Source organism: Anomaloglossus baeobatrachus, chromosome 10, assembly GCF_048569485.1.
Source record: "Anomaloglossus baeobatrachus isolate aAnoBae1 chromosome 10, aAnoBae1.hap1, whole genome shotgun sequence".
Lineage (NCBI taxonomy): Eukaryota > Metazoa > Chordata > Amphibia > Anura > Aromobatidae > Anomaloglossus > Anomaloglossus baeobatrachus.
Window position 1 is genome coordinate 55,149,548 of NC_134362.1, and position 11,697 is coordinate 55,161,244.

The 11,697-nt window shown below is 56.4% G+C and overlaps 1 protein-coding gene across 1 annotated transcript; it reads left to right on the plus strand.

Annotated features, from left to right (window-relative positions):
- The first annotated feature begins 29 nt into the window (after positions 1-29).
- Positions 30-11,697, plus strand: FAU (FAU ubiquitin like and ribosomal protein S30 fusion). The gene is made up of 5 exons (XM_075326246.1): positions 30-130; positions 2,975-3,057; positions 10,985-11,129; positions 11,274-11,329; positions 11,537-11,697. The coding sequence occupies exons 2-5, from the start codon at positions 2,983-2,985 to the stop codon at positions 11,660-11,662; spliced, it is 402 nt and encodes a 133-aa protein (XP_075182361.1). The 5' UTR covers positions 30-130; positions 2,975-2,982; the 3' UTR covers positions 11,663-11,697.

Below are 11,697 nucleotides of genomic sequence, written 5' to 3' on the forward strand. Positions count from 1 at the left end.
TACCTGTATGACTGACAACGAGTTACGTCATGACGTCTCGCGTGCGCGTACGTGTCCTGGTAGAAAATACGTGCGCGCTCCTGTCTCCTCCTCTTTCCTTTCCTCCATTTTGCGAGACGCGGATCGGCCGGTGAGAAATTCGGGGAGTGTGGCGGGAGTATGTGGCGGCGGCTGCGCGTAGCCGGTGTATGACGTGTGCGGGCGGAGGCGGCGTGTAGCCGGGCTGTGATGTGTGATCTGAAGGGCGGCTCCTGAGCGTGTGCTGCTCTGCTCCGGCCCATGTGTGCGCTCCCCCGGCGTGGAGTAACGTGCGTGGGGGAGGGCACAGCCGGGTACAGGGGCCTGTATAGTGTGTATATCAGTATATGAGGCCCTCTGTGTCAGCCAGGGGGCTGCAGTCACACGGCGCGATATGTATGGACACTGCGCTTCCCAGAAGTCAGGGAGGTGAGGAGCTACCCCCCCCCCCCCTTTCCTGCCTGGTGGGGGAGGGAGGTGGGGAGCTTCCTCCCCCCCCTCCCCCCCCCTTTTTCCTGCCTGGTGGGGGAGGGAGGTGAGGAGCTTTCCCCCCCCCTTTTCCTGCCTGGTGGGGGAGGGAGGTGAGGAGCCCCCTTCCCCCCCTTCCCCCTCCCCCCCTTCCCCCCCTTTCCCCTTCCCCTTTCCCCTTCCCCTTCCCCCCTTTTCCCCTTCCCCCCCTTTTCCCTTCCCCCCCTTTTCCCCTTCCCCCCCTTTTCCCCTTCCCCCCCTTTTCCCCTTCCCCCCCCCTTTTCCCCTTCCCCCCCTTTTCCCCCTTCCCCCCCTTTCCCCTTCCCCCCCTTTTCCCCTTCCCCCCCCTTTTCCCCTTCCCCCCCTTTTCCCCTTCCCCCCCTTTTCCCCTTCCCCCCCTTTTCCCCTTCCCCCCCCCTTTTCCCCTTCCCCCCCCTTTTCCCCTTCCCCCCCCTTTTCCCCTTTCCCCCCTTTTCCCCTTTCCCCCCCTTTTCCCCTTCCCCCCCCTTTTCCCCTTTCCCCCCCCTTTTCCCCTTTCCCCCCCCTTTTCCCCTTTCCCCCCCTTTTCCCTTTCCCCCCCTTTTCCCCTTTCCCCCCCCTTTTCCCCTTTCCCCCCCCTTTTCCCCCTTCCCCCCCCCCCTTTTCCCCTTCCCCCCCCTTTTCCCCTTCCCCCCCTTTTCCCCTTCCCCCCCCTTTTCCCCTTCCCCCCCCTTTTCCCCTTCCCCCCCCTTTTCCCCTTCCCCCCCCTTTTCCCCTTCCCCCCCCCCCTTTTCCCCTTCCCCCCCCCCCTTTTCCCCTTCCCCCCCCCCTTTTCCCCTTCCCCCCCCCCCTTTTCCCCTTCCCCCCCCCTTTTCCCCTTCCCCCCCCCCTTTTCCCCTCCCCCCCCCCTTTTCCCCTCCCCCCCCCTTTTCCCCTCCCCCCCCCTTTTCCCCTTCCCCCCCCTTTTCCCCTTCCCCCCCCTTTTCCCCTTCCCCCCCCTTTTCCCCTTCCCCCCCCTTTTCCCCCTTCCCCCCCTTTTCCCCTTCCCTCCCCCTTTTCCCCTTCCCTCCCCCTTTTCCCCTCTCCCCCCCCCTTTTCCCCTTCCCTCCCCCTTTTCCCCTCTCCCCCCCCCCTTTTCCCCTCTCCCCCCCCCTTTTCCCCTCTCCCCCCCCCTTTTCCCTCTCCCCCCCCCTTTTCCCCCTCTCCCCCCCCCTTTTCCCCTCTCCCCCCCCCTTTTCCCCTCTCCCCCCCCTTTTCCCCTCTCCCCCCCCCTTTTCCCCTCTCCCCCCCCTTTTCCCCTCTCCCCCCCCTTTTCCCCTCTCCCCCCCCTTTTCCCCTCTCCCCCCCCTTTTCCCCCTCTCCCCCCCCCTTTTCCCCTCTCCCCCCCTTTTCCCTCTCCCCCCCCTTTTCCCCTCTCCCCCCCCCTTTTCCCCTCTCCCCCCCCTTTTCCCCTCTCCCCCCCCTTTTCCCCTCTCCCCCCCCCTTTTCCCCTCTCCCCCCCCTTTTCCCCTCTCCCCCCCCCTTTTCCCCTCTCCCCCCCCTTTTCCCCTCTCCCCCCCCTTTTCCCCTCTCCCCCCCCTTTTCCCCTCTCCCCCCCCCTTTTCCCCTCTCCCCCCCCTTTTCCCCTCTCCCCCCCCTTTTCCCCTCTCCCCCCCTTTTCCCCTCTCCCCCCCCTTTTCCCCTCTCCCCCCCCTTTTCCCCTCTCCCCCCCCTTTTCCCCTCTCCCCCCCCTTTTCCCCTCTCCCCCCCCTTTTCCCCTCTCCCCCCCCTTTTCCCCTCTCCCCCCCCCTTTTCCCCTCTCCCCCCCCTTTTCCCCTCTCCCCCCCCTTTTCCCCTCTCCCCCCCCTTTTCCCCTCTCCCCCCCCTTTTCCCCTCTCCCCCCCCTTTTCCCCTCTCCCCCCCCTTTTCCCCTCTCCCCCCCCTTTTCCCCCTCTCCCCCCCCTTTTCCCCTCTCCCCCCCCTTTTCCCCTCTCCCCCCCTTTTCCCCTCTCCCCCCCCTTTGCCTGGTGGGGGGGGAGGTGAGGAGGTCTCCCCCCCCCTTCCTGCCTGGTGGGGGGGAGGTGAGGAGGTCTCCCCCCCCCTTCCTGCCTGGTGGGGGGGGAAGGTGAGGAGCTCCCACCCCCCCCCCTTGCCTGGTGGGGGTGGGGGGAGGTGAGGAGCTCCCCCCCCCGCCTGGTGAGGGAGGTGAGGAGCTCATCCCCCCCGGCTGGTGAGTGAGGAGGGTTGCTCCTTTTGGCTAGATAATACAGCTGTACAGACTATGGACTATCCATTGATAGCAGAGTGCTATTCCTGATCAGGGTATATACACATTATGAGTGATTCCCGGTTGGCACACATTATGTACATCTTACATGTAACTGTATATTTGCAGGATCATGTGCAGAGTTGCGGGGTCTCTTGCACAGGGGCTGCAGATATCTGTAGTGTATGAGCAGGCTCCTGGGCTATCTTGTGGCTTCTCGCTGCCGTGTGTCTGACACTGATGTTCCCTTTTTCCTCTTTGCAGCTGACGCCATGCAGCTGTTTGTGAGAGCGCAGAGTCTGCACACCCTCGAGGTGTCGGGGCAGGAGACGGTTTCCCAGATCAAGGTAAGAACCTGGGGGTAAAAATAAAGCTGCCATTACCCGCCTCCGCTGCTGCTGCCATTACTTACCCGCTGCCGCCACACGTGCCAGCACAACTTCTGCCTCCTGTGACCCCACTTCACCACCACTGCTGCCCCCTCCGGTAAGACAACACCGGAGTATAAGACGGACCCCCATTTTTCTTCGGCGCTCCATTGGGAGACCCAGACGATTGGGTGTATAGCTACTGCCTCCGGAGGCCACACAAAGCATTACACTAAAAAGTGTAAGGCCCCTCCCCTTCTGGCCTATACACTCCCCGTGGGATCACGGGCTGCTCAGTTTTCAAGCTTTGTGCGAAGGAGGTCAGACATCCACGCATAGCTCCACTGTTTTAGTCAGCAGCAGCTGCTGACTAGGTCGGATGGAAGAAAAGAGGGCCCATACTTGGGCCTCAGCATGCTCCCTTCTCACCCCACCTCTGTGTCGGCGGTGTTTAAGGTTGAGGTACCCATTGCGGGTACGGAGGCTGGAGCCCACATGCTGCTTTCCTTCCCCATCCCCCTGAAGGGCTCTGGGGAAGTGGGATCTTACCGGCCTCCAGACTCTGAGGCCGGGCTCCATCCACAGCCCCGGAGATCCTGCTGGATACGGAGCTGAGTGCCGTCAGGGACAAGGCCCTGCAACATTCAGGTACTCTGTGTCCCCGAGCAGACAGGCACAGACACACGTCAGAGTTGCTGGGTGTTCTAGTGCGCCGGGGACAGTAGCGCTGCGCGCCTGGGTCTTATTCACTACAGCTTAGCTGAGTGATTTTCTGTGTTGGGAACTACCGCGCCGACCGCCCCTGGAGCGGCGGCGCGGCTGAGACTTGTAGTGCGCCGGGGACTCGCGCTGACCGCGCTTTTACGACGGCAGCGCTCATAAATCTAGTCCCCGGTTTTTGCGGCCTAGCTCCGTTTCGTTCCCCGCCCCCAACTCTGTCAATCACGGAAGGGGAGAGACGCTGTTCAATCAGTCAGCGCCGAGGGCTGGAGTCTTATTTACATACTCCAGCCCCCTCACTGGGCACAGTGGGACGCCAGTTTCCCGCTCTTGTCTGCAGCACGCCCACGGCCCGCCCCTCTTCACAGGACGCTGGCAGCCATTCCTGCATGCAGTCTAAGCTGGAGAACGGACATAGCCCTGGGAGACCCAGACAAGGGATTCTGGCGACCACACACCCGCTGTTTAGCGGGCGGTAAGCAGCAGTGCTGACCCCACTAGTGCCACAGTGTTATTTAGTGTACTTTTTGTCTGTACCTATATATATATTGCACTGTACGGTCGCTTCTTGGCTTATACCCCATTGCTCTGAGGAGACAACAGCATGTCATCCGCAAAAAGCAAGGGTGCCAAGGCACAGGCTTTATATGCTTGTACCGCATGTGGGGCTGATCTACCGGCAGGCTCCACTGACCCCCATTGTGTGCAATGTTCGGTCCCTGTGCCACTTCGTCAGCCGGAGTCTATGCTAGTAGTGGCCCAGGCAGAGACGCCTGTGAACCCTGCCCCGGTGACGGGGACAGAGTTTGCAGTTTTTGCTGATAAGATGTCTGTGACTATGACAAAAATCCTTGAAACTTTGCAGTCCAGGCCGGTCACTCAGACCATGGACACTGTTGATGCAATGTTCCCCGGTCCCCCTCAGTTGGAGCTAGTCCAGGCTACAAGGGGGTCTCAGGCATCACAGGCTGAAGGCTCTGACTCGGACGACAGTCCCAGGCAGCCTAAGCGAGCTCGCTGGGAAAGACCCTCGACGTCATCACACTGGTCAGGGTCTCAGCGAGAGGCTTCTCTCTATGATGAGGCAGAGGTAGCTGATCAGGAGTCCAATCCTGAGACCGCTCTCAATCTGGATACTCCTGATGGTGACGCTATGGTAAATGATCTTATAGCGGCCATCAATAGACTGTTGGATATTTCTCCCCCAGCCCCTTCAGCAGAGGAGGCAGCTGCACAGCAGGAGAAATTCCATTTCAGGTATCCCAAGCGTAAATTGAGTACTTTTCTGGACCACTCTGACTTCAGAGAAGCAGTCCAGAAACACCATACTTGTCCAGACAAGCGTTTCTCCAAACGTCTTAAGGATACACGTTATCCCTTTCCCCCTGACGTGGTCAAACGCTGGACCCAGTGTCCAAAAGTGGACCCCCCAATCTCCAGGCTTGCGGCTAGGTCCATAGTTGCAGTGGAAGATGGGGCTTCACTAAAAGATGCCAATGACAGACAGATGGACCTTTGGTTGAAATCTGTCTATGAAGCTATCGGCGCGTCGTTTGCTCCAGCATTCGCGGCCGTGTGGGCACTCCAAGCTATTTCAGCTGGTCTGGAGCAGGTGGACTCTCTCATACGTCCATCAGTGCCGCAAGTGGCGTCCTTAACCTCGCAAATGTCTGCGTTTGCGACTTACGCTATCAATGCGGTCCTAGACTCCACGAGCCGTACCTCAATGGCGTCCGCCAACTCTGTGGTTTTGCGCAGAGCCTTGTGGTTAAAGGAATGGAAAGCAGATTCTGCTTCCAAAAAATGCTTAACCAGTTTGCCATTGTCTAGTGACAGACTGTTTGGTGAGCAATTGGCTGAAATCATTAAACAGTCCAAGGGTAAGGATTCGTCCTTACCCCAGCCCAGATCAAGCAAACCTCAACAGAGGAGAGGACAGTCGAGGTTTCGGTCCTTTCGAGGCTCGGGCAGGGCCCAATTCTCCTCGTCCAAGAGGACTCAGAAGGAGCAGAGGAGCTCAGATTCCTGGCGGGCTCACTCACGCCCAAAGAAAGCAACAGGAGGAACCGCTTCCAAGGCGGCTGCCTCATGACTTTCGGCCTCCTCCCTCCGCATCATCGGTCGGTGGCAGACTCTCCCGCTTTTGCGACATTTGGCTGCCACAGGTCAAGGACCGGTGGGTAACAGACGTTTTGTCTCACGGGTACAGGATAGAGTTCAGTTCTCGTCCTCCGCCTCGGTTCTTCAGAACTTCCCCACATCCCGACCGAACCGATGCCCTTCTGCAGGCGGTATGCTCTCTAAGGGCAGAAGGAGTGGTGATCCCTGTTCCTCTTCAGGAACGAGGTCAAGGTTTTTACTCCAATCTGTTTGTGGTGCCAAAAAAGGACGGCTCGTTCCGTCCTGTTCTGGACCTAAAACTGCTCAACAAGCACGTAAAAACCAGGCGGTTCCGGATGGAATCCCTCCGCTCCGTCATTGCCTCAATGTCTCAAGGAGATTTTCTAGCATCAATAGACATCAAAGATGCTTATCTCCACGTGCCGATTGCTCCAGAGCACCAGCGCTTTCTACGCTTCGTGATAGAAGACGACCATCTTCAGTTCGTAGCCCTGCCCTTCGGTCTGGCGACAGCCCCACGGGTTTTCACCAAGGTCATGGCAGCAGTGGTAGCAGTCTTGCACTCTCAGGGACACTCGGTGATCCCTTACTTAGACGATCTCCTTGTCAAGGCACCCTCTCAAGAGGCATGTGAAGCCCCACCGGTGTTGTGTCGGTGCATACCTTCAGGGACTCCACGTAGCTGGTGCTGGTCACAGGTAGGGAATCTTCGGTTTTGATCGTGACGCCACTCTCAGTATTGCGGTCAGTGGGGACCGCCACTGCAGGTTAGGGGTGCCTGGGGCTGATGATATGTGCAGTCAGATGTAGTAGCCTCCTGAGAGTGAGGCAAGCCCCAGGGCCCGGTGTAGATGCGTAGTACTACAAGTCGCAGAATGACCACACAGGCAGAGTGTCTTTCAGGGTTTTTTACTCACATTTGATGGCAGGGTGAGTAACCCGGGCGTAGCTGGGACGAACCAGGTGGAACCAGGTATCCTTCAGGCTGACTTTATGAGGGTGACTACTGACTCGCCTTCCTTAGCCCTTGGTGGTTTGGGGTAACCCCGACTTTGAGTCCCTATGGGGGTCACCCAGGGAAGATGCTCCAAGCCTCTCTCCCCTTCTTGTTTTGCCGTGTGCTTGTTCCCCGGACCAGGCCACTCCAGCCTCTTGCCTCCTATGACCTATGGGCCCTAACTTGCGGTTACGTGGCTGCGGCTTTTGTAGTGTTGTGGTGTGGGCTTTAAGAGCCCCACACCGGCAGGTTTAGCAGAAGAAAGCTGGATCTATCTTCGCTTCGGGATCTGCCGCCCGGTTGGGCCTGGTGCTCTCTAGCAGTCTCCTTACTTCCCACTCCGTTGCACTCCCTAGCTGAAGCTGGCTTTCAGGCAGCACTCCTAGTTGACCGTTCTCCCCCGTCAATAGCCACTGCGCGGACGCTGTCAGATTGCACAGCTCCAGGGGTCTGCTCCTCACTTGAGCTCCCTGGACTCTACACTGCACTGGCTCACTGCTCCTCCTCTCCTGTTCTTGCCTACGCCACCTAGCAACCAGACTCTCTTACCACACCCCTTGAGAGGAGATGGAGGCTCTACCCCCTCCACTATTCCAGTGAAGGTGAAGGCTTGCCCCCTCCTGGGATCCCCAGGGGTCCTCTCATGGGTACATGTGTGAGACCTGGTCACTATGCGCCTGTGTTCCACACCCCTGTCAGCCATCTGGATTACCTGTATTGTACTGTCCCCAGCATGGGTGCAGTACTCAGTGGTGCCTGACCAGGTCAGGGGCGCCACAGCATGCCAACACAGCCTAAACGTTGCGCTGGAGACTCTCCAGACTTTTGGGTGGATCATCAACTTTTCAAAGTCAAACCTGGCACCGACCCAATCACTGACATACCTTGGCATGGAGTTTCATACTCTCTCAGCGGTAGTGAAGCTTCCGCTGGACAAGCAGCAGTCACTACAGACAGGGGTGCAGTTTCTCCTTCAAGGTCAATCGCACCCCTTAAGACGCCTCATGCACTTCCTGGGGAAGATGGTGGCAGCAATGGAAGCAGTTCCGTTTGCCCAGTTTCATCTGCGCCCACTTCAATGGGACATTCTCCGCCAATGGGACGGGAGGTCGACGTCCTTAGACAAGAAAGTCCTCCTCTCCCAGACGGCCAAGGACTCGCTTCAGTGGTGGCTTCTTCCCACCTCATTATCTCAGGGAAGGTCCTTCCTACCCCCCTCCTGGGAAGTGGTCACGACAGACGCGAGTCTGTCAGGGTGGGGAGCAGTTTTTCTCCACCACAGGGCTCAGGGTACGTGGACTCAGCAGGAGTCCACTCTTCAGATCAATGTTCTGGAAATCAGGGCAGTGTATCTGGCCCTACTGGCCTTCCAACAGTGGCTGGAAGGAAAGCAGATCCGAATTCAGTCGGACAACTCAACAGCGGTGGCATACATCAACCACCAAGGCGGGACACGCAGTCGGCAAGCCTTCCAGGAAGTCCGGCGGATTCTGCTGTGGGTGGAAGCCACGGCCTCCACCATATCCGCAGTTCACATCCCGGGCGTAGAAAACTGGGAAGCAGACTTTCTCAGTCGCCAGGGTATGGATGCAGGGGAATGGTCCCTTCACCCGGACGTGTTTCAGGAAATCGGTCGCCGCTGGGGAATGCCGGACGTCGACCTAATGGCGTCTCGGCACAACAACAAGGTTCCGGCCTTCATAGCGCGGTCTCGCGATCAAAGAGCTCTGGCGGCAGACGCCTTAGTGCAGGATTGGTCGCAGTTCCAGCTGCCCTATGTGTTTCCACCTCTGGCACTCTTGCCCAGAGTGCTACGCAAGATCAGGTCCGATTGCCGCCGCGTCATACTCGTCGCCCCAGACTGGCCGAGGAGGTCGTGGTACCCGGATCTGTGGCATCTCACGGTCGGACAACCGTGGGCGCTGCCAGATCGACCAGACTTGCTGTCACAAGGGCCGTTTTTCCATCGGAATTCTTCGGCCCTGAACCTGACTGTGTGGCCATTGAGTCCTGGATCCTAGCGTCTTCAGGATTATCTCAAGGTGTTGTTGCCACCATGAGACAAGCCAGGAAGCCCACGTCTGCTAAGATCTACCACAGAACGTGGAAGATATTCTTATCCTGGTGCTCTGCTCAGGGAGTTTCTCCCTGGCCATTTGCATTGCCTACGTTTCTTTCCTTCCTGCAGTCCGGGTTGGAAAAAGGTTTGTCGCTCGGCTCCCTTAAAGGGCAAGTCTCAGCGCTATCTGTATTTTTTCAAAAGCGTCTAGCAAGACTTCCTCAGGTACGCACGTTCCTGCAGGGGGTTCGTCACATCGTCCCTCCGTACAAACGGCCGTTAGACCCATGGGATCTGAACAGGGTACTAGTTGCTCTCCAGAAGCCGCCCTTCGAGCCTCTGAAGGATGTTTCACTTTCTCGACTCTCACAGAAAGTGGCCTTTCTGGTAGCGGTCACGTCTCTTCGGAGGGTGTCCGAACTGGCAGCGCTGTCATCTAAAGCCCCCTTCCTGGTGTTTCACCAGGACAAGGTAGTGCTGCGCCCGATCCCGGAGTTTCTCCCTAAGGTGGTATCCTCCTTTCACCTCAATCAGGATATCTCCTTACCTTCTCTTTGTACTCATCCAGTTCATCGGTATGAAAAGGATTTGCATTTGTTAGATCTGGTTAGAGCACTCAGAATCTACATTTCCCGCACGGCGCCCCTGCGCCGCTCGGATGCACTCTTTGTCCTTGTCGCTGGTCAGCGCAAAGGGTCGCAGGCTTCCAAATCCACCCTGGCTCGATGGATCAAGGAACCAATCCTTGAAGCCTACCGTTCTGCCGGGCTTCCGGTTCCTTCAGGGCTGAAGGCCCATTCTACCAGAGCCGTGGGTGCATCCTGGGCATTACGACACCAGGCTACGGCTCAACAGGTGTGCCAGGCAGCTACCTGGTCGAGTCTGCACACTTTCACCAAACATTATCAGGTGCATACCTATGCTTCGGCGGACGCCAGCCTAGGTAGAAGAGTCCTGCAGGCGGCGGTTGCCTCCTCGTAGGGAAGGGCTGTTTTTGCAGCTCTAACATGAGGTATTAATTTACCCACCCAGGGACTGCTTTTGGACGTCCCAATCGTCTGGGTCTCCCAATGGAGCGCCGAAGAAGAAGGGAATTTTGTTACTTACCGTAAATTCCTTTTCTTCTAGCTCCAATTGGGAGACCCAGCACCCGCCCTGTTTCCTTCGGGATTGTTGGTTTTTTCGGGTACACATGTTGTTCATGTTGAACGGTTTTCAGTTCTCCGATGTTCTTCGGATTGAATTTGTTTAAACCAGTTATTGGCTTTCCTCCTTCTTGCTTTGGCACTAAAACTGAGCAGCCCGTGATCCCACGGGGAGTGTATAGCCAGAAGGGGAGGGGCCTTACACTTTTTAGTGTAATGCTTTGTGTGGCCTCCGGAGGCAGTAGCTATACACCCAATCGTCTGGGTCTCCCAATTGGAGCTAGAAGAAAAGGAATTTACGGTAAGTAACAAAATTCCCTTCTTTTTTTTCCTTATCTCTAAATTTGGGGTGCGTCTTATAATCCTGTGTGTCTTATAAAACGGTACAGTATATTATTCTGAGAACTATGCTGGCTACAATTGCTTGGCTGTAGCATTGATATTTTTAGATAACATATTTAAGGTTCAGTTCTTAATATATCCATATTTGTCTACTTTACTAGGCTATGTCTCCCTCCCTGTCTCCCTCCCTGTCTCCCTCCCTGTCTCCCTCCCTGTCTCCCTCCCTGTCTCCCTCCCTGTCTCCCTCCCTGTCTCCCTCCCTGTCTCCCTCCCTGTCTCCCTCCCTGTCTCCCTCCCTGTCTCCCTCCCTGTCTCCCTCCCTGTCTCCCTCCCTGTCTCCCTCCCTGTCTCCCTCCCTGTCTCCCTCCCTGTCTCCCTCCCTGTCTCCCTCCCTGTCTCCCTCCCATCAAGAAGTTCTGTCATCTTCTGTGAGAATAATCTAATCTGTCCATTCTTGCCTGCATTTTATATTCAGCTGTATTTAAAGAGTCTAAAATTCCTTCTTAATATTTATCTGTTCAGGAACACATCTCATCCCTAGAGGGCATTTCCTCTGAAGACCAGATTATTCTCCTGTCTGGTACCCCCCTCACCGATGAAGCCACCCTAGTCCAAAGTGGAGTTTGTGAACTCAGCACCTTGGATGTAGCTGCTCGTCTTTTAGGAGGTTTGTGCTTTTCACTTTTTTTTTTTTTTTACTTGCTTATTAGTATGGATCTTAATATTTACTATTAATAAAGCTACCACCCCTCTTATTTCTCTGCTGTGTAATATATGTATATACTAAACAGGTAATGTTTTTTATCAACAGGTAAAGTCCATGGTTCTCTAGCTCGTGCCGGAAAAGTACGAGGTCAGACTCCAAAAGTACGTAGTGTATATATAATTTATATAATTCAACAATAGCCATTTATTGAAGTGGTGCAGGGCTGTTTGTGCGCCTGGGGTGGATGATACAGCAGGCATGAGTGCATCAGCACGGTTTAGGATTTGGGGAACACACTACCTGTGTTTTAGTCTCTGTTCCTTCACCACAAATGGTGTCATTATAACTTATTTTACTTTTTGTTGCAGGTCGCCAAGCAGGAGAAGAAGAAAAAGAAGACTGGCAGGGCAAAAAGGCGCATGCAGTACAACAGGCGTTTTGTCAATGTGGTGCCCACCTTTGGCAAGAAGAAGGGACCAAATGCCAACTCTTAATTTGTCTTAGAGTTAATAAAAAATCTTGAACTTTA

Coding starts and splice junctions, on each gene's coding strand:
- FAU (XM_075326246.1), top strand. CDS start 2,983: ATGCAGCTGTTTGTGAGAGCGCAGAGTCTGCACACCCTCGAGGTGTCG. Junction 3,058..10,984: donor AGACGGTTTCCCAGATCAAG/GTAAGAACCTGG, acceptor TTATCTGTTCAG/GAACACATCTCATCCCTAGA. Junction 11,130..11,273: donor AGCTGCTCGTCTTTTAGGAG/GTTTGTGCTTTT, acceptor TTTTATCAACAG/GTAAAGTCCATGGTTCTCTA.